This window comes from Oppia nitens, unplaced genomic scaffold, assembly GCF_028296485.1.
Source record: "Oppia nitens isolate AA-2021 unplaced genomic scaffold, nextdenovo-longstitch-racon4-pilon3 scaffold4_pilon_pilon_pilon, whole genome shotgun sequence".
NCBI classification, from domain to species: domain Eukaryota; kingdom Metazoa; phylum Arthropoda; class Arachnida; order Sarcoptiformes; family Oppiidae; genus Oppia; species Oppia nitens.
The window spans coordinates 8,641,711-8,669,693 of NW_026533232.1; the positions used below are offsets into that span (position 1 = coordinate 8,641,711).

The 27,983-nt window shown below is 27.2% G+C and overlaps 6 protein-coding genes across 7 annotated transcripts; 3 read left to right on the plus strand and 3 right to left on the minus strand.

The window, feature by feature from the left end:
* Positions 1 to 5,606: 5,606 nt before the first annotated feature.
* Positions 5,607 to 8,188, minus strand: LOC128960509 (elongation of very long chain fatty acids protein AAEL008004-like). Its single transcript, XM_054306610.1, has 3 exons — positions 8,048 to 8,188; positions 6,175 to 6,746; positions 5,607 to 6,099 (listed from the first exon to the last, which is right to left on the minus strand). Exons 1-3 carry the CDS (start codon positions 8,106 to 8,108, stop codon positions 5,674 to 5,676), a joined length of 1,059 nt encoding a protein of 352 aa, XP_054162585.1. The 5' UTR covers positions 8,109 to 8,188; the 3' UTR covers positions 5,607 to 5,673.
* Positions 8,189 to 9,978: 1,790 nt separating this feature from the next.
* On the minus strand, positions 9,979 to 13,418 carry LOC128960627 (uncharacterized). Of its 2 annotated transcripts, none has more exons than XM_054306752.1 (3): positions 13,365 to 13,418; positions 11,682 to 12,063; positions 9,979 to 11,610 (listed from the first exon to the last, which is right to left on the minus strand). In XM_054306752.1, the coding sequence occupies exons 2-3, from the start codon at positions 12,000 to 12,002 to the stop codon at positions 9,997 to 9,999; spliced, it is 1,935 nt and encodes a 644-aa protein (XP_054162727.1). In that variant the 5' UTR covers positions 12,003 to 12,063; positions 13,365 to 13,418; the 3' UTR covers positions 9,979 to 9,996. The 2 variants fall into 2 exon arrangements, with proteins under 2 accessions (XP_054162727.1, XP_054162728.1); XM_054306753.1 differs by lacking the exon at positions 13,365 to 13,418 and adding an exon at positions 12,140 to 12,194.
* On the plus strand, positions 13,101 to 14,731 carry LOC128960404 (retinol dehydrogenase 12-like). The gene is made up of 4 exons (XM_054306475.1): positions 13,101 to 13,307; positions 13,371 to 13,623; positions 14,044 to 14,452; positions 14,572 to 14,731. Exons 1-4 carry the CDS (start codon positions 13,101 to 13,103, stop codon positions 14,684 to 14,686), a joined length of 984 nt encoding a protein of 327 aa, XP_054162450.1. The 3' UTR covers positions 14,687 to 14,731.
* Positions 14,732 to 15,624: 893 nt separating this feature from the next.
* LOC128960405 (putative uncharacterized protein DDB_G0291812) lies at positions 15,625 to 17,993 on the plus strand. The gene has a single exon (XM_054306476.1). The coding sequence runs from the start codon at positions 15,708 to 15,710 to the stop codon at positions 17,991 to 17,993; it is 2,286 nt and encodes a 761-aa protein (XP_054162451.1). The 5' UTR covers positions 15,625 to 15,707.
* A 1,067-nt stretch (positions 17,994 to 19,060) lies between these two features.
* LOC128960503 (histone deacetylase 6-like) lies at positions 19,061 to 22,558 on the plus strand. The gene is made up of 11 exons (XM_054306601.1): positions 19,061 to 19,316; positions 19,380 to 19,426; positions 19,505 to 19,646; positions 19,729 to 20,006; positions 20,111 to 20,213; positions 20,278 to 20,354; positions 20,422 to 21,481; positions 21,551 to 21,698; positions 21,790 to 22,044; positions 22,119 to 22,219; positions 22,306 to 22,558. Exons 1-11 carry the CDS (start codon positions 19,221 to 19,223, stop codon positions 22,498 to 22,500), a joined length of 2,502 nt encoding a protein of 833 aa, XP_054162576.1. The 5' UTR covers positions 19,061 to 19,220; the 3' UTR covers positions 22,501 to 22,558.
* A 3,195-nt stretch (positions 22,559 to 25,753) lies between these two features.
* LOC128960406 (uncharacterized) lies at positions 25,754 to 27,634 on the minus strand. The gene is made up of 2 exons (XM_054306478.1): positions 27,278 to 27,634; positions 25,754 to 26,728 (listed from the first exon to the last, which is right to left on the minus strand). The coding sequence occupies exons 1-2, from the start codon at positions 27,632 to 27,634 to the stop codon at positions 25,754 to 25,756; spliced, it is 1,332 nt and encodes a 443-aa protein (XP_054162453.1).
* Positions 27,635 to 27,983: the final 349 nt, after the last annotated feature.

The window sequence follows — 27,983 nt, forward strand, 5'->3', positions numbered from 1 at the left end:
TAACATCTCAGATAATTTATTTGATCAATCATTTGGTCACTAAATCGACTAAATCTTATAAATTCTATTTTTATTTTTTAGATTTATTTTATTAATATTATTATTTATAAAACATTTATTTAGTTATTTATTTATTTAAGATTAGACATATATAATTTATATTTATATATATATATATATTTTAAAGAAATACAATTTATTTTTTAAATTATTAATATAAAGTGAATAAAATATTTTTATTTATTTATTTGTTATTTGACTAAAATTGATAACAATTATTTATATTCCTGTCATAATGTAATTTACTAAAACAAATATTTGATAGTTATTTTTGTTTTTTAATTAAAACCAGTATTTTTTTAATTTGTTTGTTTGGTTTGTTTAGTAGATATATTAATTATAATTTTTTGGGCTTAAATACATAGAGTAAATTAGAGGTTTTAGTTTTGTATGTTTTTTAAATATTATTTTGGTCCCAATAATTTGGTTTCTTTTTTTAGAAAATTTTGAATTCAATTTTTTGGACAATAATAATATTATTATTATATAATATATTTATAAATTAAATAATTATTTAAATATTATTTGGATATTGATATAATTTAGTCTATAATGTAATGGAGTATTAGATAACTTATGGTGTCATTTATAATGTTATATACTATTTTTGCAAACTTTTTTTGTTTTATTTAAAATTAGTGATCGATTAATTAAATGCAGAAAATCTAATGCTATTTTAATTAATTAAATTTTGTTTTATAAGACAACAACAACAAAACAATTTGTTTGATTTGTGTTACTATATATATAATAAATTAATAAAATATTTAGCAATAATAGGAGTAACCCTGGCGAGTTCTTGGTAAATTTACTGCTAAATAAATAAATATACATTAATCAAATTTTAATTAATTACAGCCAATAACTAATAGTCTTAGCGTGCAATGAGTAGACAAATACATTATATATATATATATATATTGCTGTATATTAACAAATGAAATTCAATTAATATAATTAAAGAACAACTCTATAAATGTAATTGAAGTGCAAATAACGTTAATAATAATAAAAAATAGTTATTTAATGTCTCGATCGGCTATATTTAGTTTTATTTGTGTATTTATTTAGTATATTCACGATATTTTATTTTGATATATTTATAAATTATTTAATATAACTAACAAATTATATTATACAAAATAAAAACTATTGGGGTATAGTTTTTGAGGAGGAGTTTTAGTAAAATTGTTATAATCGTTATATTGATATATTATATGAAGAATTTATTATTTTAGTTTTTATTAATATTTATTAATTAAACCCGAATCAAACATTAATAACGATTAATTAAGCATGATAAAACTATTAGATTTAAATTAAAAATAATTATATTTAAAAATCTTATTCCTATTAATATAATAATAATGCAATTATTGTTTTTTGATGTTTTGTTGCTATTTTTACCATAGTTTTCCTCATTCAATATATAAATTATTACACAACAATCAATAATTTATTTATCATTATATTGTATGATATTTATTATAAGTTATTTACTTAACTAAACTTTAGCATTATGTTACCCAGTTAGATGTATTCAATATAAATTGTATAAATATCATATACAGTACAAGTAATGTTATATAACATTTTTTATAAATTTATATATACACTCTAATATAACAATCTCTATATTTCCGCAATAAAAGGCACTAAAATATTAGCTGAGAAAAAAAATTGCACAAATTTTTTGTTGTTATGTGTGTTTGTAGTCACTATAATAATGTCAGTTAGTTTTTTTATGATAGAAAACACATTACAAAAGAGATTGAGAGAGAAAAAAATCTGAAAGAATAATTGATATCATTTTAACTTAAATAATCATTTTTTTTACTCAAACAAATCGACATTATCTCAACATTTTTTATTTTCACAGAAAATTTCTTTTATCGCAAATTCAAGGGAAATAAAATCTAAAGGAATCGAATTTCACATAAAAAATTTAGTGAAGTTTATTATTATATAATTTTTTCTATTATTATTATTATTATTATTATATTACAAAATTTGTTTGAATTGATTTTTCTATTTGTTTTACTATTGATTTTTAATCCCAGAACCAGAATCTAAACTCTTTTCTTCAACAAAAATAAAAAATCAAACAAATTCTGTATTTTATTTGATGTCAATACATCTTATATAAGTGTTTGTCTGTGTGTGTGTTTGTGACAGTGTGTATGTATAGTATGTGTGTGTGTGTGTGTGTGTGTGTGTGTGTGTGTGTGTGTGTGTGTGTGTGTGTGTGTTATTGATTGCTAACTTAGTTTTATTTTGTCCGTCTATCCCTTTGAACGCTTATTTATACTATAGTAGAAATATCTTCTCTCTCTCTCTCTCTCTCTCTCTCTCTCTCTCTCTCTCTTTCCTCTTCAATGTGTTATGTGCACAACAACAACAACAAAAAAAGTAATTCAATTTGAATTATTATTATATCTTTATTTTTGTTGCACTGATAAATATTTTACACCAACAAAAATATAGTGCAAACACACATTTATTTTTGTCATTATTTTTTTTCATTCTCTATTCGGTGTCTTATAATTCACTACACGATTCAATTTTACACTATATATTAGATACTGTATAGTATGTGTGCTAACTGTATATATAAATTATTTTTTATTTATAAATAGCGGAATAATTTGGTAAATATTTTTATTTTTTCGGTCAATAAGTCTATAATAATCATAATCATCGTTATATAACTCATAATCAATGCCGACAGACATTAAATAATAGGCTAATAAATAATTTATTTTTGATATAAAAAAACAAATAAATTAATATAACGGTAACGTAAAAATTATAATTCTAAATAAATCAAATTTTTATCTATAGACAAGTTAATTAATTTTATTTATTTTTCTTTATTTATTTATTTATGACTTATAATTATATCAATATCCATATAAATTTATATATAAATATACTGTATGTCAAATAATATATATATTTGTCCAACTATTTGTTTAACTAACTAAATGTCAAAATAATGTGAACAATTTTTTTTATTAATGATCAATAATTTCGTTAAACAATATATTGTATTTTTTATATAGATTTAGAAATTTATTAAATTTATTATTACATAATATTTGTATATAAAAATGGCTTTTATATATATATATAATTTTTATTTGGTTTTTATAATCAGAAAAAATGTCTTTTTTAAACAAATATATTTATATATGTCAACCACTCATAAATTTCGCAAAATAATGTTGCCATTAAAAATTTTGCCCTTGATAATAATTTCATGTTAAATAATTAATTTTGTACACATTTTATAAATAATTTAATAGTCACATTCATACTACTGTAGAGAGAAAACAAATTAAATGATAAAATATTATAATAAAATTTGTTTTTATTATTATAATCTTATATCGTCTATAATAAAACTCTTGTACAGTATAATACTATAATAATAAAAATGTCATTTAAATTACTATAGAAATATATACTGTATTTAATTTAAAGATTTGTCAAAATGAATGTGTGAATATTAATTTTTAAACCTGGTTTTAAAAAGATATAAAATATAGTGATATTTTTGTTTTGTTTAAATAACAAAATAAGGGCTTAAATTATTAAAACAATGACAACAATATTTATTTTACATAACACAAGTTGCCATATATTGAATATATACTGTATATTCACTGGTCATTGTTTTTATCAAATTAATTATCGTTTGATTCAATGTTTTTTTTATATATACAACAGTTATACTGTATTTTTAAAAGATAGATATTTTTTTAAAAACTATTAATCTCTAAACTCTTTCTCTATGTTTTTTTTTTGTTTTCTAATAATTAGTCTAATGGTGTCATAACAACTAATAAAAACATTTTTCAAATTTTTATTTAGTCAAATAAATGAATCAATTGTTATAAATTTTACTACCTGTATTAATTAATTATAAATATAGTACACTAATTATTGTATAGTTATAAAAATGTCAATAAAAACCAAAATTAAACAATAATGTGCTAAAAATAATTAAATATTTTTAAAATTTATTCAATTACTGGGCAATTATTCAGTTCATTAATTCAATTAATTAAATATACAAATTGTTGTTATTCATTAAATATTTTGACACTAATTATTTTTTTTATAAAATCACATTTAGTGCATACAATTGTGTGAAAAAACACTAATAATAATAATTTAATAATTAAAATAATTGAAAATATTAATTATTATTAATACCTATTAATAAAAAATCATTTCAAAATAAAAATAAAAACATAAATAAATTATTTATAAAATAAAACAAAATAAAACATGTGTGACATTTTTTTTAATATAATATAAAACATAAGAATAAATCATAATAATAATACTTAAATTGAGATTACAAATTATAAAATTGAATTTATATTATTATTATTATATAATATATTTTAAAACAACAAAAAAAGTTTGTGTGTATTACTATTATAATAATAATAAATTATAATAACAATAAGCCGTGAATTATTGATTTGATTTAAATGTCAGCTTAAAATAAAATCAAATGCAAATCGATAGACACACCAATAGTTTCACTCAATTTTTTTCTCTCTCTCTTTATCCTAATGTGTAACTACTGTATCTCAAACTAGAAGGTAAAATAAAATGAAACTGTTTTATATATATATATCTTTAACATAGAGAATGATAAAAACAAGATTTTAAAATTCATATTATATGAGATACAATACAACACAACAATTCCCAGATCTAAGAAAATTTGTGATTAAATTTATGTTTTTATTTTTATTTTACTCTACTTTTAAACTCTTAAAGTTAGTAACAGAATTGTTGTATCAGTATTGCAATGAATATTCTATACGTTGGAAACTATTTGTATTTTTAAATGAAATTTCTGTATATTATATATAAATAATCATAAGAAAAAAAATCTATTATAAATAATATATAATATTATAGACAAAGTAATGAAATTTTTCATTTTATTTTGCGACATATATATATATATAAATTTATTTCACTGTTCATTTAAAATCATATCAAATGAGTTTTCACGACTACTCACAAAAATAATATAATATAATATAAAACAAAAATTTAAATATAAAGCTTTTCATTTGTTTGATTATTTCCTAATATATATTTATAATATTTATAATAACACTTTGAAAAATAAAAACAAAATTAGTTAATATAATTAATCAATAAAATATAAATTAAATTTAAAAAAATTTCATCGAGTTTAACACTATTTTTTCAATTTAAAAAAATCATATATATATATTTATAAATTCATATAAATTCTTAAAACAAATCTATAGTTAGATTTGGAAAAAACTAATAATAAAATTAATAATAATAATAATAATAATGTTAAATTTAAACAATATTTTTAAAAATTTATATTTGTTTTATACAGTATATATATATATTTATCTTATAAAATATAAAAATGATAAGAGAAATACTATTTAGAATCATTGGTTTCAATACTTATTTTTTTCTCTAATAAAAAAATGAAGATTCAATTTGTTTTTTAAAAATTACTAATAATAACAATATTAATAATAATATTATTGTAATATTTTTATGAGAGGCATATATATCAATATATTAAACAAAAATAAAATATCAGAGATCTTTAAATTTGATACCATTTTTATGCGCTTTGTGGACACCGTTTGAGTGATTGTTGGTTGTCTTACTGTTAGCATCAGGACTAACGGTTCCATTTGTTTGGTATCCGTTAGACAGTTGTTCGTATTCGAGAGAGCACATGGAGGGCAATGACGACAACACCGATGACAATGATGACGATGACCTTGTGGTGGTAGTAGTGGTGGCGGCGGCGGTGGTGGTGGCACCGGCAGAATTGGTAGTCGACGACGACTTCGACTTACGCAATAAAACACCCGAATAAGTACTCTTGTAGAAGTCCCAGAACAGGAACCAAAACATTACGGCATGAAAGCCGATCCACCACATGAAGCCACGCGGATAATTGCAATCACGAAACAACAATTGAAACGAATGAACAAATATAAAGACAAATTGGACCTAAAAAAGCATATATAAAATCCGGTAATTAAAATCACAGCAGTAGTAGATAGTGTGTGTGAAGAAAATACTAACCATTTGAATAGTAGTCATGTATTTCTTCCACCAGAGATATCGGTGCATATGTGGTCCGACGGCAGACAATGCATAATAGATATACATAATAATGTGTACGAAACTATTAACAAAGGCAAAGAAGGTACTGTGACCGCCGGGTGTAAACTTGACGCCCCACCAGACGCTCATCGGCATAACGCCGTGGTGTATGACGTGCAGTGTCGACACGTGCGTAAACTTTTTGCGCAACACAAAGAATATGGTGTCGAAAAATTCCAAGAACTTGGATATATAGTACCACCAGCTCAAGTGGGCCATACCTACTGCTTCCACTGAATTTGAATAGTCAACCGGTTGGCATTTCAAATTATATTTGCCAAACCAGCCATAGATACCCAGTTTGATAAACATAAACAAACTAATGACAACCATCAATGAATTGTAGAAAACCATTAGAAAACGTATGTTATAGGGCTTCCTGTCCTTCATGAATGACGGACCCAAGTATTTTACCAAATAAACATAAGACAGACATATGCCGATTGTAGGCATCGGTGACTGCATTAGTGGCCAGTTCTGCACTCGCGGATCTATTGGATACACAAATAAATTATTGAATATTATATTGAAAATTAAGTTTATATTGAATATAGTCAATGGGTTTTTTATGTTAGTGTCATCTCAAACACATAATCATTAATTTATGAAAATTGAGGTAAAATAACTGTATTTTTTACTCCTATATTTATTGGAGATTATAGTTTAATATTAATTAAGGGCGTCAATCGCATAGTGTGTGTGTGTGAAAGGGATCAGCTTTTTTGGGGAATTATCATCAATTATATATCATAAGCCATATTTTTGGACAGGTATTAACTAATTGATAGTTATATATATATATATATTATGTATAGATATTCTCTATATTTGTGTGTGTGTTAGAGTGAATATTAAAAAGCAATAAATCACTTTTTTAATTATTATAATATTGAAATTATTTTAAATGTTAACATTTATACAATATATTATTTATAGATATGCAATAAAATTAAAATTGTTATTACTGTAGTTGCAAATGTTTAAATTTTATATTAAATTAAATGTAATAATAATAATAATAATAATAATACTTTTTCTCTAATAAATATTGTGCACCAAACTATTTTGCTTAAATAAATAATTTTTAAAATAAATATATATATATAATTAATAACATCAATTATATTTATTTTTCAAAACTCGCTGCTTAAATACCATACATAGAGTATATATATATATATATATATATATATATATATATATATATATAATCTAATAGTTTTAAACCCATAATATTTAAATATTTAACTAATAAAATTAAAAATAGGTTTTTGCAGAGCAATTATTTTTATGAATGACTGAGTAATATCATTGAAATACCCATAAAAACATTGCGATAATAATAATAATAATAATAATAATAGCAATATTATAAATACCAGCGATTGTTATTAATAACTATTTTTAACTCTTATAAACTACAGTATACTGTATTAAATACAAGCAAATCATTAGACCATAACAGCGGCCAACAAATACAAACAGTCAAAAAAACATTAAACAAAAAAACAATCGGTTTTTTGTTTGGTCGGACAAACACCGGAGCGGCAATGAGAAGGTCGGGCTATACCTTTGAACGCATCGGTATGTGTGTGTGTGTGTGGGTGGGTGTTAAGCACCGGCATGTTATGTAATCACAAGGTTTTTTTCGGTGGGGTTTTTTTGGTGCTATTAATCAATTTATACTGTGGTATAATTGGCACCAAAATCGATGGCTTTTAACGGGTGGTTTGGGTGGGGTATTGGGGAAGGGGTGAACGGGCAGTTATATTAGCACCGGTATGTATATTACCTCCATGATCAAACGTTGTGTTGTATATGTGTATCATACCGTCCAAAATCAACTGAGCCATTGTTTTCAAATAATATTATAATTATAATTATTGTGTAAAATGTATTTTTTGTTTGGTTTGTTAGTTAGGATGAGTCACACAAACACATACACAACACTATTATTATTATTATTATTACAGTATTATATAATAACTAAATAATATATGATATATAAAAAAGCGTTTGTATTGATAACTACAACAACAGTCTAGTACTGTATAAACACTGTGTTGTTATCGTTGCAATTGACACAACAAATAATAATAATAATAATAACAATACTATAATTATTAAAAAATTATTATAATATTAATAAATCCAGTAATTGAATGATTGGAGTGAATTAATATTATTAGTAAAACATATATATATATATATATAATGTATTGACTGACTATTATTACAATGATATGGAATATAAGGTCAATATATATTCAAATGGCTTCAAATAGTATAACACTTTTTTAATGTGGATTTGATTTTTTATATATATTTTTTATACACAATATTCCAATTTTGTACTCAAAACAGTACATCAACTCTATGTGTGTGCTCTCTCTCTCACCACTCACTCACACACACACTGTATGTAATGTCTATACTATGTCTATACAGTAACACACTGTTAGTGTGTGTGTGTCTGTATGTCTAATAGTATGTGTAATACATTGAGTGTGTAAAACATCGGCTTTTTTCCAAACTATAATCGACTTATTCAACTGTCAATAGGGCTCTCTCTCTCTCTCTCTCTCTCTCTCTCTCTCTCTCTCTCTCTCTCTCTCTCTCTCTCTCTCTCTCTCTCTCTCTCTCTCTCTCTCTCTCTCTCTCTCTCTCTCTCTCTCTATACTAATGGCGGGTCTATTAAATAAAATTTAGTACATGTAAAATATTTAATTTTTTCTATAACGTTATTTATGAAAACAGTTACCGATAATTTAGTACTATTTAATGGCACTGTAAATGGTAGGTTTTATTATGTACTGTAGTATCAAATAGGCTGAACAATATTAGGGTGTCTAGTTTATTATAATTAAGTTATCTTGGTAGATTTTTTTTCCTTTTTAATATAACTCTAAATACGCATAATTTTTTATACGTGTATTTATCTAATTGTAAAACGTATGAATTAATAATTTTAAATAATCAAAAATTTCATTATTAATATAAATTATGTTCAAATCATGTGATATTCAAAGTGCAATTGATATTAAATAAAAGTTTACAATTAGATTAAATAAAATAATTATTTCAATATAAATATTAAACAGACATTTTAGTGAATATTAACTATTTTTTAATACATTTTATCAATTTATTTACAATTATTTAAAACAATAATAATTAATTTTTTAAAAATATTTTAATATAAAAAAATTAATTAATTATTATACATTTATATTTATGTTAATGAATTAATAAATTAGTTTAATGTCGAAAAAAATGCGTAATGTTTGTGAATAAAATGAATGAATAAATTACTTTTATAATAATAATTATTAAAAATTATTGTATATATAATATTAAAAATAATTTACATAAAAATCTTTCATTATTATAAAACTCCTAATGTATTAATATTAAATTAATACGGTATCCGATTGCCAACGTAAAGATTAACACACATCCGATACATTCAAATCAATGGTTACACAGATTTTTATGCCACTGTATCACTAATTGCATGATTAGTATCCTCCGGTATTTGTGGTGCTAATGGTATATATTAGGACTACAATAATACAATAATTGCATCACTAACTGATCTCTAGATTATATATCCATTTGCAGTACAATTTGCATACAACACACAAATCAATTGCCAGTATTAATAATACATTTATTAATCATTTTACAATTTTATAAAAAGTTTTTACTACGAGTTGTTTGGCTCTTAAAGATATATATCACTTAATCTTTAGCGCCAAACAACTCGTAAAACTCTTTTGTCATTTTATAAGTAATGTCCGCGGCTTCTGGTATTAATTCATCAAACTTTTTGATACTATTGTTATGTTTCATAAAATAGATACTCAATTCACAAGTCTTATAGTCACTGATATTGTGTTTATCTTTCAGATGTTGTCGGGCACTGTCATCCATAACAAACTCGGTGTCGATGTCATCATAACTACAATCGATGCACTCGTATGGATAATACTGTAAATGATGATAGATATGACTCTCAACAGTCTCATCAATGGATAGATTTTTGAATGCATCGATATTATAAACATTGGACACAAATTGACAAACTGGACAAAACATATACAATATACTAGTAGTACGGGTCCTGAGTTCGGGATTTTTCATATACTCTAGAAACCGGTCAACCCATTTGCGGGCAGCTTTGTATTCATAAAAATTTTTGAGATTAGTATTGTCACTGTGATCACGATTATGGTGGCGAAAGTCGCCAATTGTTTTAAACTTTAAATTGCATTTCTCACACTCCAAATATGTGGTCAAATGTCTCATATAGTGGTCAAATGCGTTGCTTTTGTTCTTATATTTTTTCAAACAGAACAAACACGGATAGACATCGGATTTATCAACCAATGCATCAAACTCTTCGTCATCGACTTCTTCTTCAGACGACTCTTCATCGGGAATGTCGATCACAAGCGATGGCTGACTATCCATAACTAAAGACGATTGACTGTCTTTTGATCGCATAGACTGTAAATTAATTACCGAACGCGAACCGGTAGGTTTCAATGTGATTATACTGTCCGATAGTTTCAGACTAGTGGACATTGTTGTAGTGGTTTGGGCTTTGCTGGTGTCGATATACGGTACAAATTGTATGGGAATATTAGATAAATTAGTGTTATTGGGCACCTGTACAAATCGTGTAGTGGTGGCCATAGGTATCGATTTGTTATCGGCGGTGGACGTCTTGATGGATGATAATTGATAGCTAGTTGTAGCCATTGGTGGCACTTTGATAAGCACCTGTTTTGGTGTTTGTTGGCCACTTTTGGTCATTTGAATTGTATGCATTTTAATCATTGACGCGGCGGCCATCGGTGTTATAGTTTGAGGTTTAGTATAGGTAACAGATGGTTGTATCGATTTAAGCGATAATTGGGGGACTAGAAGTGTTGTCGGCTCTCGTAGCGGACCGGGAATCGATTTGGGTTTTAATTGTCTAGTATTTGGAGGAATAGGAATAATCTCTTTTTCTTTTCGCGACAATTTATCCAATTCAACTACTTTGAACTGTTGTGTCCATTTTTCGACCTCAACCTCCAAAGCGTGTCTCTCCAGTTTCGATGTTCGCAAATGTTTATCAATAATATGTCGTCTCATCATTGCTTTCACAGCAGTTTTAACCACTTCTCGGTATTCATTATCTAATTTTTTATCAGTATTTTTTATCTCTTCCTCACACTTACGACATTCAAATGGATAATATTTAATATGTGGGTTAATATGGTTGACATTATTTCCCGAATAATCCTTATCTATATTACGTATAACCAGTTCATGTTTAGCGTTCGGCTCATTCCTAATGTCGAAAACCTATTGACATCAAATAAAATACAAAATTAATAATTGTTTTTAGTTTAAAAATTAATTATTTTTAAACATACACTCATAATACGATCACATGCGGGACAGCCCTCGTAAATGGTTTTACTCCTATCGGGTATAGTCTTAATACTTTCGGACATAGTTTTGATCAGCTGATCCTGGTACTCCAGATGCCGTACCATAAACTTATCGACAGCATCTTTATCGGCAACACTGTTAGTCAAATGGTCGTTCAATAGATGATCCCGGAGCAGGTCTCGGGTACGAAACGTTAGAAAACAATCGTTGGTTCGGGTGTACATCGGGACACAGTCGGGAGTGGCCGGTCTAGAATTATCTATTAATATACAAAAATATGGTGTATCGGGTATGTTGGACATCGTGTGCGGGCGTGTCGTAACTTATTTTTTTCAATTGATTTTCTATTTTTCAATTTTTAATCTATTAAACAAAACAAAAAATTAATCAAATATTACAAATAAATAACTTTTCAGTAATAAATAAAATGTTTAAATACTTAATAAATAATTTATTAGTGATTCAACAATTTCTAGCTATTTCTAGTTTGACTCAAATAAAATCGTTTAAATATTACACTTTAAAAAATATAACATGTAATATAAATAATTATTTTTTATATTATTTGCTGATAAGTTAACAAGTAATTAAATATTAACAAATAGCAATAATGCAATATACAGTTTAATATATATTTATACATATTTTTTTGTGATTATCGTTATGTGTATGTTATCATATCCTTCATATTATAAATTATAATCAGTATAATAATTACTATTATAAACTATGTCTCTGATTGGTTAAATGGTGTAATCTCACAAAAACTATCCATAAATACTAATAGAAAGTTCATAGACCCCTCTCTCCCAGTTTAACCTACTGTATATTAAAATTTAGGCTGTCACACACACACACACACACACACACACATTGCCAATACAATACATGTGTGGTGCATAACTGTCCCCTATGTTAACGTAAACTATTGATGAAAATAGTTGTTTCATTGAAAATATTCTACTATTACATCAATGTTTATACTGCACTTCACTACATTACAGTGTAGTGTAAATTATAGTAACTTTTTTTTATATATATATTGAATGACGCACACAGTAAATGCACAGATAAATCCTATTGTTATTTATTAAGTATAGTTTTAATTACGATTAACTAATAATAAAAATTTTTGTCACTTATATTAATGATGAAATAAATTTGATTTTTTAAAAACTAACCCTATATTGCATTAAACATATTTTAACAGTTTTTTATTCACTTTATCGATCGATAGTTTAGTTTAGATTAAACTAACGATTATATCCTATGAAAATGCCTAATAACCTAACCGTAATGCCATTCAAACCAAATTAAACCATTGTTTCAATGGTTAGCGAGTACTTCATCGGTAAACTACTAAACCTATTGACCATAATTTGATTAAAAGAAAATAAATAATGAATTTTCGGCGAATTTATGTCGAATTTGTCATGACTTTGATGTTCGCTAAAGAGTTTACACTAAATTTGTTAAGATTGGTAAATATGGGTCGAAATCGCTATCTGAAGGATACAAAACTTGATGGTAAGGTTGTGGTCATTACAGGTGCCAATACTGGTATTGGCAAACGGACGGCCTATCACTTGTCATTGAGAGGGGCAAAGGTTTGTCACCTTTTGAAAAGTTTTTATGCGATTGATAGTTATAATGTAAAAAATTACCGATAGGTCATTATGTGCAGCCGTGATGTGACCAAAGGTGCGATAGCCGCCCGTGACATCAGAGCCCAAAACCCCAAAGCAGTTATCGAAGTAATGCAACTGAATCTGTCGTCACTTTCATCTATCAGGCGATTTGCCAAAGAACTAAAGGAAAGAGAGTCTAAAATTGATATACTTGTTAATAATGCGGGAGTTATGATGTGTCCAAAGATGACCACCGATGATGGCTTTGAACTACAGTTGGGAACTAATCATTTAGGTAACTGATTATTGACTTACTATTAAGTTTTATTATTACAATCAATAATTATTTTTTAGGCCTAATTAAGTTTAGCTACCAAATATATTTGCATTTTTATATAATCATTTATCATCAAAATTATATCATTAAATTTGAATTAAGTTCTGGAAACTAGTTATTGACCATTTAATTTGATTCATAATTAACATTTAGTAAGTAATTTCATTTTTAATGTTTTAATGGGTAATATTTTTTACATTAAATTATGTACAGATTTAATGGTTCATAGGTTAAGCAATAGTATACAATACAAAGTAAATTGTGTTAAACTTTTTTTTACTAATTTAATGATCAATAACTAACTATTCCTTTCCCTTTAAATTCAATTACTAATAAATAATATAATTTTGATCACAAAAAAATATAATCTAATAAAAGGTCACTTTCTGTTAACACTATTACTGATCGATACGATGAAGACCTCATCGGACGCCCGCATCATAACTGTGTCTTCAATGCACGGCATGAGAGGACAGATACACTTCGATGACATCAATTTGGACAGTAATTACTCACCGCTTGACAGTTATTGTCAGAGCAAACTGGCCAACATACTGTTTACCCGTGAACTGGCCAAACGGCTAAGCGATTGGCCAAATATCAAAGCCTATGTATTACATCCGGGAACTATCACTACCGATCTGTTCCGACACCTGTCAGGCATTACGGCAATCATTTACCGCACAATAGGATACTTGTTCAACATTGACACCGAACTGGGCGTCCAGACAACTCTGTATTGTGCATTAGATCCCGATATCAGACACGAGTCGGGACACTATTACAAGTATGAATTGGTGACTAACCTATTGGTGACAGCATACATGACAACCGATGATCATCTAATTGATCCACTAATTGATCTATTTGTGTGTCTAATCTATTTGTATTTTTTCTCCCACACAGTAATTGCCGTAAAGACAACTGTCTTCTACGTGAGGCCACCGATGATCGTTCGGCCCGTCGATTGTGGCAATTGAGCCAACAATTGGTCGATTTGGATGACAACTATCGGATCTAATGATGACAACAACATTCATTAGTAATGATGAAGACATTTGTAGTGGATTTGTGTTTATTATATCTTAAATGTAGTAAACAATGAAAAAGTAAATAATAAATAACAATAATATTATAAATAAATAAATAAATGATTTGTTGAATTGTTTTGTAAAAAGTACTGTAATTTCAAAACTATTGAATCAATGAATTGCATTCAATTATATACAGTATTGTATTCATTGCACACAATCCATAGTAATGTGTAGATCGCTATATATTTTCTACAGTATTGCTATAGTATTGAACATTTAAACTGTAATACAATAATAATACTGTAATTATTACAAACATATAAGTAAATAGTGATGAAATTTTTACTAATAACTATAAAATATGTTTATACTGTTATTGTCTAAACAATTGTTGACTAATACGGGGGGACTCTGAATAGTAGGACGTAATTGATGACACATTGACTGACAAATTTGATTCCAATATTATAATAATATTAAATACTTTATTGATATTATTTAATAAACAGACAGTAAATAAAAAATAATTTTTTATTTATTTTTTTATTTTCGACAAAAATTTATTGACCAATTTTTTCTGTACATTTCTATTGTTTTGTTTTTGTATTTAACTTTTATAATGTAATAATAATTGTATTGAGATTTTAAATGTTTAAATACTATTTAAATATAAATACTAGACATGACTTGTGTGCGAATAAATAGTGATGTAATTTGAAAATCATTGTGAAAATCAATAACGTCTACAAATACAACCCGTTTAGTGTATTGATTACAATAAGTATTAATACTAACAAATGCTGACATTATTTGTTATCAATTAATTGTATAATAAGTTTTTATTCGACAGTAGAAATACTCTATAGAAATACGATAACTATTTCTATTGGGTTTCAAATAGAAAACTATTTTTCTATTAGTATTTAGTATTATATTATTGTTAGTGAATCTCATAATACAAGTGATGACCAATTGATTGACTGATTCATCAGTTTGTTTGTAAACACAATGTCGTCGACGACGACCATCGATGTCACCAATTATTACAAGAAGATTATGATCACTGGCCGACTGTGGTATTCGTGCATCTATTTGGATGATTGCGATGCCATAGAGCTTGAAGAAGATTGTATTGTCGACCACATACGGGAACAACATTTGGCCGACAAGTTTACAATGAAACCGATTGTTGTTACCGATGAACAACCGACGGTGTTGTCAGCGGCGGCGACGGCACCCGAGTTGTCGCCGCAACTGGACGTCAAGTATATTGTTGGCGACAATGTGCCTTCTGTAGCAAATTTTCAGTGTCCAATAAGTGATGGCCAAATGTCTACATCATCACAGCCACTACCGAAGCCGATCATAAGTGACAACAAAAAATTGGCCAAAAATTTAACGTTCAATTCATACAATTCAATGTTGTCCTCGAGTTCAACAACGAATGTGAACTACAAAGTGATTAAATTAAATAATCGTCATTTATATAGAAATCAAAGAGAAAACCATTCAAACGACAAGAATTATAAAGGATTGCAGTCACTGAAGGGTCTGAAACAACATTACCGATGCATACCTGTCGACAATAAGAAACTATATTTATGTAAATATGACAATAAATGTCAATATAGGACCAAATCATCACAACTAATGGCTTTACACATCCATTTAAAACATATCGGTGGTCGAGAGTTTCGGTGCCGAGAAACTGGTTGTCCCAAAGTTTTTAAAACTCCACAATCTTTGAGATCACATGAATTGGACCATTTGTGCGGTTTCTGTATTATTAATATGAAACATACAAACAGTGTGTGCGGTAATAAAAATTTAAATAAATATCGCCAAAAATTCATATTCAACGGCCAAAAGTATTATAAGTGTATTTTCATGGACTGTGGCTTTCAATGTACTGTTGGTCATCATTCAGTTATTAAAAGACATATTCATAACCAACACGTCTGTCCAAATCGGGTTCAAATTATTCAATGCAATCAAGAATCCAATCATAACAATAATAATAATAACCTTTTAGGAGTGCAACCAATTGCTGGCACTTCAAGTCCTGATAAGAAGATTAAAACCGAAATTATTATACTATCAGATGATTCCAACTCAGACACTGATTGTAATGATGATGACGAGTCATACAATCAAAAGACTAATTTACTGACACACAAACCACAAGAAGTGATGAATGAAGATGAGGAGGAAGAGAGTTCGTTACCGATTGCAAACTTTATCAGATGTCAAGAAACGGGTTGTAATAAAAGGTATTTTTATATCCAATCATTTGTATCGCATATGCAAAAGCATAAGAAAAAAGTCAACAAATCGGCCGTAAATCTTAAATCCAAACCATTTAATCATCCAAACAATTCCGTAAACAAAATCAATGTTTGGAAGTCTTTTGCTAGTTATTCAAAACAAGCGAATGTCAAGAAGTTGCCGCTGTTTAGTGATCTGAAGAAGTATTGGACTAAATTGGACCACAAAGACTATAAATGCAAATTTAACAATAGATGTCGATATAAATGTAAGACAAGTTATTTAATAATACAACACATCCGTAGTGAGCACTTGAATATCACTAACTATGAGTGTCCACATAAGTCATGTCAATATAAATTTACAAACTTAATGAGTTTAAGGGAACATCTATTGAATCATAAATGCGGTTTCGGTATCAATGATTTAAGTGAATCAGACAGTCATTGTGGTCACAAAAATTTAGTAAAATATTGCAAAAAATTGAGAATTAATGGCAAATACTTATTTAAATGTATTTATAAACAATGTAAATCTCCATTAAAAAAAAATGCAACAAATATAGGTAACATTAAAAGACATATACATAATATTCATGTCTGTCCCTATCGAAAAGATAACAATCAATTTAGTGATAATATTGATGACATTGAAAACATGGAGGAGGAGGAGGGAGAACAAGAATCCAATGGTCAAATCAATAATAACATTAATAACCAAAGCATAGGTAGTAATAACAATACCAATGATGATGACGATGTGTTGATCATTGAAGAGATCAAATGCAATGTAAGGGGTGCTTCAAATGACTTTAAATTATGGCTAAAGAGTAAAAATATTAAATTGAATTATTCACAGAAACTGTTTGACAAAAATAACAAACAAATGGAAAGACTAATCAAAATGAAACAATATTTTCAAAGATTTTCATACAATCAATTCAAGTGTCTATTAGATGACTGTTCATTCATTGCCAAAAATTTGGAATTATTTTCTATGCATCTGAAGAACAAACATTTTATTGAATAATTTTTTATAAAATTTGTTTATAATGACATCAAAACTGTTTTTTTAAATATCATTTTATGTCATCAATTATTTTTAAATATACTGTAATTTTAAGAAAATTACAGGTAATTTATTAACTTATATTTAAAAATCAATAGAGATATTTTTTGTTTGATGGATAATATTTTTTTTGTAAACTATAGTTGAATCTCATGTTGTTTTTTAAAATTATAATTTATTTGTTTTATCAATGTGATCCATAAGATTATCAATTTATTATATTGTTATACAATTCATTTAAAAATTATTTTTATTACTTTTTATGTTACAATTTTTTTTAAAAAAAAGCTAACCAATACTTTGATATCCAAGACATTTAGCTCACAATTATAGCACCAAATTATAGTTATTTATTTGTTGATATTTATTGGAAAGTTTAAACTTTCTCATACCAATAAACATTTGCAATTAAATTACTATTTAGTACTAATTTTAAGCTTTAACACTACATTGTTTAGTCAAACAAGTGTTAAGATTATAGGCATATTAGTAATCATAATAAATATCAATTACATTCCATTAGAGAGAGAGAGAGAGAGAGAGAGGAGTTATATCTCAAAACATACGACTATTTATAATGTAATCCAAGTATTGGTTAGTTTTAAAAAATAAATATTTAATAATCGCACAAAAATTATAATAAAATAAATAAATTACATGATTTTCTAAAAGTAAAACTACAGTACTTTCAATTAATAATTGTATTTAAATATAAAAATAATATTTGAATTTATATTTCATGTTAAAAAAAAGAATCTCGTAATTTATTGTAATTGTTAAATGTGCCTGTATATTTTATTTATGATAATTTTTGATATTTTTCTATGAAATAAACATTTGTGTATTGATATAATTATTTTTTTGAACTAAATGTAAAACAAATTTTATTGCCAATAAATTTGGTTCACTGACATAATGATAGCAAATATTATTATTTTTACTTTTTTTTGATTAGTAATTAATATTTATTCACTAAAGTTTTTTTTGAAATTTTTTTAGAATTTATTTATATGTCATTAAAAATCCTGTGACGAAAAATTGTTTGCCAATAATTAATGTTTGATAGCATACTAACTAAATAAAAGTTTTGTTTAAATAAAACGTTCAATGATTAGATAACTTGATTTTGATATTATTATTATTAACCATTTATTAGCCATAGACTCATATACAGTAGTATAGCCCATTATGAGTGCCAATTCCAGTGTTAGTTCACCGCAGACCTGGCCAGCCGATGACCAGATTACCGATGAAAGCGATTTAGTGGCGTTTACTACCAAATTGGTAGTTAAATGGAAAAGTTTAAAAAAACATTTCTTATAGTTTTTTTTGTTGAATTGTTTGCAGACTTTAAACGATAGCATTCATAATGCAAATCAAACTGATAATCTTAGGTAAGTGTCATCGATGGTAATTGTGTGATGTATTTTTAGTAATGAATATCTTATGATTTAAAAATGTTTGAATTTTAGGACTGGTTTGGTCTACTATGAAGAGATGTCCGAACACAGGTGTCTGTGGGACGACAAACATCAGGAAAATCCCAAACGATTTACTGAGACATTGAAACGATTCAAAGAACTGGATCTAATTGACAGATGTCTTCTCGTCAATGTTAGTGATAAGATAACACGATAATTAATTAACGGATTGTTGTGGTTGTTATTTAATCACTTGTTGTTTAATTTCCCGATAGCCTAGAAAAGCGACTGAAGATGAGGTACTGATGATTCATACGACAGATTACTTATCGGAAGTAAAGAGTACACAGAATGATGAAGACTTGGAACTACTGGAGGAAAAGGCATCCCGTTTTGATGCCATCTACTTTCATCCCAAGACCTACGAGTTGGCCCTATATTCTGCCGGTTCTACTATTGACTTATTAACAGATATCGCGACCGGAAAAGTGAGGAACGGGTTTGCTTTAGTGCGACCGCCCGGTCATCACGCCATGAGTTCCGAGGCCTGCGGGTTAGTACAGCAATGCATTTACAACTACTTAAATAGACGATTAGTTGACTACGATAGTTGACTTTAATTACCGATAAACTGCTTATTTTCCCACTGATTTATAGTTACTGTTTCTTCAACAATGTTGCCATCGGTGCCCAGCATTGTCTTAATAATCTTGGTTTGGATCGCATTCTGATAGTCGACTGGGATGTACATCACGGACAGGTAGACATGAATCTAACAAATAAAATACAAATCTGATCTCAAAAAAAAAGATTTTCTCTAAAAGGCCACTCAATATTCATTTTACGACGACAAACGTGTTTTGTATTTCTCTGTCCATCGCTACGAGTCGGGCGCCTTCTGGTTAGTGCAGGGAATGACTTCTTTTTTAAACATTGTTTTAAAAATTGATTATTTCTTTATATTTAAGGCCCGAACTAATCGAAAGTAACTTCAATCATATCGGTGGCAACAATGCAAAAGGATTCAACATAAATGTGCCGTTGAATGAAACAGGAATGACCAATGCTGACTACCTGTCCATTTGGCACAATATACTTTTGCCAATTGCCTACGAGTTTGATCCACAGATGGTGATTGTATCGGCCGGTTATGACGCAGCATTTGGCTGTCCCGAAGGCGAAATGCTTTTAAGTCCTGTCATTTATTCACATCTTTGTCATTCCTTAATGTCTTTAGCAAACGGAAAGATATGTATTGCCTTAGAGGGCGGTTATTGTATACCATCTTTGGCCGAAAGTGCAGCTATTACTCTACGAACACTGATAGGAGATCCCTGTCCACTAATAGAAGAGTTGCCACCGATAAAAGATTCGATGGTATCATCTGTTTTGGATGTTATCAGCGCTCTGCGTCCATATTGGAAGTGCCTTAAAATGCAGGGATCTTTTGATAGACAATCAGGTGATCCGACTAACAATAACAGACAGCACTTGCCTATTGTCGAATATAAAGGCAAAATGGCTTTAATGGACAAACCGGTCCGTTATCCAACACGTGGCTGTTGTCCCGTTCAAGACGCTGATACAAAACAACAGATCTTGAATGAGATCAATCGCCAGAAAGCCATAACAGATTTGTCGCCGAAATTCACTCAACACCGGACTTGTATTGTATATGACGATCAAATGGAGAGACACAAGAGTTGGTCAACACATCCCGAGAGGCCGTCACGAACTAAATTTATATTCGAAAAGTTAAAGTCGAATAAATTGTTCGACAAATGTCTTAGATTAGAGAGTAGATCAGCTACTGATGATGAAATCAGTTTAGTTCACACCAGAGAGTACATTGATTTCATTAAGTCTACCGAAAAGTTATCTGAAAAAGAGTTATGGGATTTATTCAAAAGATTAAATTTTACTTACATTATAACCGAAACATATAAGGCGGCTAAACTTGCCGTCGGTAATGTGCTTCAAGTGGTCGACAGTGTACTCAGCGATCAATGTCTAAATGGATTTGCGTGCGTTAGTATTTATTAGAAAAAATTAATTCAATTGCAAAATTTAAACCACAGTTTTGATCCACGAGTTTAGGTCCGACCTCCAGGTCATCACTCCAGTCAATCTGAGGCTTCAGGCTTCTGTGTCTTTAATAATGTTGCCATCGCTGCCAACTATGCCATCAGTAAATATGGTCGCAAACGAGTCCTAATACTTGACTGGGATATACATCACGGCAATGGTTGTCAATTAACAAATGTTTGGTTAAATTAAATGAACAGTTATTTAATAAAAATATTTGTTTTGTCAACTGATTATATATACATATATAGGAACTCAAAAGATATTTGACGGCAACGATAAAGTGCTATTCATATCATTGCATCGATACGATTACGGCAAATGTTTTCCAAAATCTCCTAAAGCCGACTACAATATCGGCAAACATGTGGTCAACATTCCCTGGAATGACGGCCCGATGTCCGACTCGGAGTATTTGTTGGCCTTTTTCAATGTTATACTTCCAGTGGCCTATAATTTCAATCCCGATGTGGTGTTCATTAGTGCCGGTTTTGATTCAGCTATAAGTAAGCAATAATCTATTGATGAAAAGTATTTGTCAATAAAATCAATTGATTCAATCAATTATTGAAACGATCAGATGATCCGTTGGGCGAATATAAACTGTCGCCACAAATGTTTGGACACATGACTCATATGATGTCCCGTTTGGCGAATGGAAAGTTGATCGTATGTCTGGAGGTATATCCTGTTGTTTATAATAATAATAATAAATAATTTCCGATAGTAATAGTGATAATATGATTATACTGTATGTTTAAAAAAAGGGTGGTTACAACATAGTGTCCAATGGATTGGCCGCATCCCAATGCCTTTCCGTCCTATTAGGCAATGCACCCGAATCACTGACAAATGTTGTCAATTACAATGAATCGGCGATCAAAACACTGAAACAAGTGATTGCATTCCAGTCGACCAATTGGACAAACTTACGGTTTGATTGGGATTTACCAGAAAACTAAATATAAAAAAACTATTTTTTATTAAATTTAAAAAATAATACTTTGATAATAATTTTATTAAGATTTTATTCTAGTTTATATATATATATATATTATATAAAATTTATAAAGATTTTTATCATTATCTATTAATATACTGTACTTTATTATACAAGATTTTAAAAAAATTACTGTAATCTCTATTTTTGATTTTGAATGAATATAAAAGCAAATAATTATAAAATTATGATTATGTGATATATTTTTCATAAATAATTTTATTCTACTATTAATTATCATACATTTAAAAATTATATTAAAAACTTAAAAGGCTTAAAATTTCTAAATATTTTGTGAATAAACTACAGTATAACTAATAAACAAATAGTTAATTTATTATTAATAGATTTAAAATAGATTAATATTTATTGATTAACTTAACTTTTAACTTGAATTTTAAAGATAGCAAAAAAATTTAGAGAAAGTATACTTTAAATATTTAATAAAAACCATACTTACAAAGTATGAGGTAAAGCAAATGCGTTATACATATATTGTATTTATTAAAATATTTGCAATTTTTGTATAAATATTTTGTGTGTCAATATAAATATCAATATCCAATTAATTAAACAAATATTAATAATTATAAATTATATAAAAGTAATGTTAAAGTATTTATATTAATGAAAACGATTTTATACTTTACTTCAAGACAAACACTTGCAGAGAATCTTTACAAAAATAAGGTATAATTTATCAAATGATAGACTGATTTATAGTTTATTACTGTATTTTAAAGTCAATAAAACTGTTTTATTTAATAAACCTTTTAAATAGTAAGCAATCAAATATGTTTCTATAATACTGTATTTATTATATTGTTTACTAATGTTAATATTTTTTTTAAAAAAAATTTAGCATGCTCCAATAAATTATTTATATTTATCAAGTTTTTTTAAAAAAAAGTTTATTAAATAAAACAATTTTTATCTACTTTAAAATTACCAAGGTACAATAAACTATAGTCAAATTTTAGTAAATAAATAACAAAAACCTTATGGTATAACAAAATTGTATGGACTTTGATCGACACATTTATTATTTCTGGATTTCATTAATAATTCAATTTTTCTATAAGTATGTATAATAATAGAAGTCCACAAATTATAAGTACCGGTAAGTCATAAATCAAGCTCAGGGATTCCTAGTAAAAACCTCCCTTAAACTATATTACAGTATTATAACCCTAGTCTAGTAGTAGACACAGTTATGTTTGAAATAATTTGATACTACAGTACTGTATTAGCTTTTTTAAAAAATACATACCAGTTATACAGCAGTAAAGTGTATTTTGTTTGTGCTTATTGTAAGGACAGTTGATTTTTTAAGATATCAATACCTTATCTGTGAAACATTATCTAATTTTGTTATTTTAAGCGATGATATCTTATAAATGGTCTAATTTATTAAAAAAATATTGATTATATTTTGTTTATTTGAATTTTTATATAAAGTTTTAGATCACTTATTCACTATATTTTGTAATTTTTAATACATTACATACAAAACTTTTGTATGAATACAGTTTTAAAAAATATAATCATTAATAATTTTATAACTTATTTATTATTCATTATAAAAGTTATGAATAAAATTAATTTTAATTAAATATAGTATTACTATTATTTTAGTGACTAAATAAAACAATTTTATTTTATAAAAACAAATAATTAATTTTGCAAAACATTTTAACATTCATCAAATGTGAGATTTAATAATATTTATATATATTTATAATAATAATTATTATTATTATATACTGTACAGTAATACCAATTTAAAAGTTTCAAAACTTTTGTTTTAGATTTCATACAAATAAAAATTTATAGCAACTGTTCTGTGAAAATAACTGTTAAGCCAATGGGACTATAAATATAATTAAAAGTGAAAATTTAATTACAATTTATTATTTTTATTATTAAGTTTGTCATAAACTATCCTATAATCACTAACTTTCCGATTCATTTGAATCATATAATTAATATAATAATAATAATAATTAAACATTTTAAATCTTAAAATACTAAATAAATTTCAAGTATTATTAATTGTTATTTATTATCAATTGCCATAATGCCAACCAATGGTAACTATCATTATTATTATTATCCTATTGTCATCAATGGTAATCTATGGTATGTGTGTAACGCTTGCGAAACTGTTAAAGATTGTACAGAAGATATAGTGTTACATATGAAGTATCATTTTGTAGACAACACTAATGATAGTCATGAAGACACACATCAATCGGACACTTCATTACCCGATCCACCCGTATTGACACCATTTGATGAGTGGCAACAACATCAAGACTCAAACAGTACTGATAATACTAATAGTATTGATGATCAACACCATGAAGAAGAAGAAGAACAACAACAACTACCTAATGGTTTACTTTTATTATCACCACCACTGCTAACACCACAAGTATATGATAATAGTAATGATAATGAAGATAGTGATTGTGATATAATGAAAATATATGATGAAAATCATGACAATAATCAAATCAAGAACCAAGTGATGACCACCGATGATGAAGAAGAATGTTGTTTAACACCAATGAGTAGTCAATTGTCATGTATTGATTGTCATCGAAAGTTTATCTCATTAATTGGTCTGATTGTTCACCAAAAAAAACACTTGAAGTGACAAATGTATTTGAAAAGATTTTTTGTTGAAAAATAATTTCAATTCAAATTCAATCTATTATTTTATGATTGATATTTTGTTTTTATTTATTTTTCTAAATTAAACATTTATATATTTATTTTTATATAATTCATCTCATTTTAATTGTAATCAAAACAGTATTTATTTTTTGCTAAAATTATTTTTATTACTATGATTTTATAAATTAATACAAAAATTATGCTGTATTTTAGATTTATATTACCGATAATCTATATTTTTACAATAAAATATTTTTTTTGCTAATAAATTAAATTACAATTTTTTTAAATGAAAATATAATAGTAAAATGATTGTAGATTACAATATTATTAAGCTTAAACGCGTTAAATTATTTTATTAAAATTTATTCATATAATGAATAACAATTATTATAAATAACAATTTAATAGCAGTATTAAAAGTTAATAAAAATTATATTAAGAAATTATTTGATTATAAAATATATTAGATTTAAATAATTAATATATAAATCAAATTGATATAATTTTATCAATAAATTAGACAAAAAAATAGATTAATTATAATCCATGTATTCATTAGTTTGTTTGTACTGTTTAACAGATTTATCAATGATTTGATCAAATTTTTCAATACAATTATTACTTCTTAGATATCGTTTTAACATTGTTTGACTGTCGGTAATGATTGGATTATGTGTTTGTCTGATGTGATCTTCAGCTATTGAATCCAAACAGAATTCAGTTTTATTATTGTAATTTAAATCACAATCAATACATTCAAACGGCAAATATTGTAAATGATTGTGAATATGGCTGTAGAGGATATCCCCGCTGATTGTTGTTGCTGTCGATGGTTGGCCATTGGCCGGGAATTCAAGTACGTTGACTACAAATTGACAAACAAGACAATTGTGTTGAAATAGGGCACAAGTAGTCATCTTAATGTCATAACTGTTGATATAATTGATAAATTTGTTGATCCATTTACGCTTAATTGTATAATCATTCAAAATGTATTCATTAAATCCCAAGTGATCACTATTGTGATGCCGATAGTCATCAAATGTCTTGAATTTAATGGCACACACAGTGCACACAAGGTATGGCATCATATGTTTAATATAGTGATCGATAGCTCTCTTTTTTGTCACATATTTCTTGTAACAGAACAGACAATAGTAAAAGACTACAGAGTTGTTGTTCTGTCTGTTCCCAAGCTCTTCATCCGACACCAAATCATCCAAAGTGTTAATCTCTAGTTTCAAAACGCGTTTATCGACCTCTGTATACAACTCCGACTCTGTTAGTCTGGCTGTCCTCAGGTGTTGTTCGACAATATGTTGTTTCATCTTTGAATAGATCTCTTTCTCACAAACGGTCATCTCTTTGTGATTTTCGGTAATTTTTTTACAGTCAAGACATTCATAGGGAAAATATTTGATATGTCTGTTAATATGGACGACATTATTGGCAAACCAATCACTATTAATGTTTCTTCTGTAAAATCCCTGTACTATTCCGCTAAATACCTGTTCCCGTAAAATATTACTTATATTATATTAGCTGAATGGCGGCGGCGATGCTATTAATAACAATTATATGATCAAAAATACGTTAGATTTAAAAGTGACCAAGTGCAAAATTTTAGATAATTTTAAACTAAATTATGATTGTAATTGGTCATTTAAAAAAAAATAATTGCATGATTGGGCAGATAATTGCAGTCGACTATATATTATCTGGCCAATCATACAATTAATTAAAAAATGACCAATGACAATCTTATTTAGTTTAAAATTATCTGCAACTTTGCCCTTGGTCACTTTTAAATCCAACGTATTGTTAACCATATAATTGTGATTAATAGCATCGCCGCCGCTTAAGACTCTCTGTACTGTATTATGTATTTTAAGGGGGTTGGTATGGGGGGAACAAACGGTCCTCTCTTAATTAGAGTTCATTGATCGGTTAGTATTGGGGGTAAAAAAAGTCAGTGGGGGAGTAGTACTTCCTTTAGTATATTTAATAATAAGTAGTCATTTAATGTAATTATTGTTAATTAATTATTATTTACATACGATTATAATTCGGTCGCAAAGAGGACATCCGTCATATAAAGTTTGATTCCTTCCCGGAATACGACTGTTCTCAGACATACATACAATGAGCTGATCCTGATATTCAAGATGACTATCAATAAATTTATTCACAGCTGTGATATTAGTGTCCAAAACTAAATGATGGACTAATAGATGGTTTCTAAGCAGATCTCGCGTACGGAATGTGAGAAAACAGTCGTCAGCCGTTGTATACATTGATCTCATGTCAACACTTTGTTGTGAATCAGTTACGGACTGATCGATAAATATACAAAAATATGGAAACAATGGTATTCGTGGAACAGTAGTCATTGGTATTTGGGGAACAGTAGTCATTTTTGTCTATTGGACCAAACAATATAACAATTACAGGTAAAACAATACTTTATAGTATACTGTTTACTGTTAATTATTTTTTACTAATCAATTATCCATTTGTAGTAAAAGTTTAATTTAAAAATTAAATTAATATTTAAACATCAACTAAACATTGTATCATTAAAAAGAAAACATTAATGAAATATTAGATAAATAAACAAAGTTTAAACATATTATTAGCAATACGTAATGCAATGCAATCCAATCTAATGCATAACAGGTATAGTACAGTATTATATTGTATGCCATTACATAACAAATATATGATGTGCTAAAATGTGACGCTATCTTCAATAAAATTATTAAT

Coding starts and splice junctions, on each gene's coding strand:
- LOC128960509 (XM_054306610.1), bottom strand. CDS start 8,108: ATGGCTCAGTTGATTTTGGACGGTATGATACACATATACAACACAACG. Junction 6,747..8,047: donor CACAACGTTTGATCATGGAG/GTAATATACATA, acceptor TGTATCCAATAG/ATCCGCGAGTGCAGAACTGG. Junction 6,100..6,174: donor ACATGACTACTATTCAAATG/GTTAGTATTTTC, acceptor ATGCTTTTTTAG/GTCCAATTTGTCTTTATATT.
- LOC128960406 (XM_054306478.1), bottom strand. CDS start 27,634: ATGACTACTGTTCCCCAAATACCAATGACTACTGTTCCACGAATACCA. Junction 26,729..27,277: donor TTTGCGACCGAATTATAATC/GTATGTAAATAA, acceptor TTACGGGAACAG/GTATTTAGCGGAATAGTACA.
- LOC128960627 (XM_054306752.1), bottom strand. CDS start 12,002: ATGTCCAACATACCCGATACACCATATTTTTGTATATTAATAGATAAT. Junction 11,611..11,681: donor CATGTGATCGTATTATGAGT/GTATGTTTAAAA, acceptor TGATGTCAATAG/GTTTTCGACATTAGGAATGA.
- LOC128960405 (XM_054306476.1), top strand. CDS start 15,708: ATGTCGTCGACGACGACCATCGATGTCACCAATTATTACAAGAAGATT.
- LOC128960503 (XM_054306601.1), top strand. CDS start 19,221: ATGAGTGCCAATTCCAGTGTTAGTTCACCGCAGACCTGGCCAGCCGAT. Junction 20,007..20,110: donor ATGAGTTCCGAGGCCTGCGG/GTTAGTACAGCA, acceptor ACTGATTTATAG/TTACTGTTTCTTCAACAATG. Junction 22,220..22,305: donor AGTTGATCGTATGTCTGGAG/GTATATCCTGTT, acceptor GTTTAAAAAAAG/GGTGGTTACAACATAGTGTC.
- LOC128960404 (XM_054306475.1), top strand. CDS start 13,101: ATGAATTTTCGGCGAATTTATGTCGAATTTGTCATGACTTTGATGTTC. Junction 13,308..13,370: donor TGTCATTGAGAGGGGCAAAG/GTTTGTCACCTT, acceptor AATTACCGATAG/GTCATTATGTGCAGCCGTGA. Junction 14,453..14,571: donor GAGTCGGGACACTATTACAA/GTATGAATTGGT, acceptor TCTCCCACACAG/TAATTGCCGTAAAGACAACT.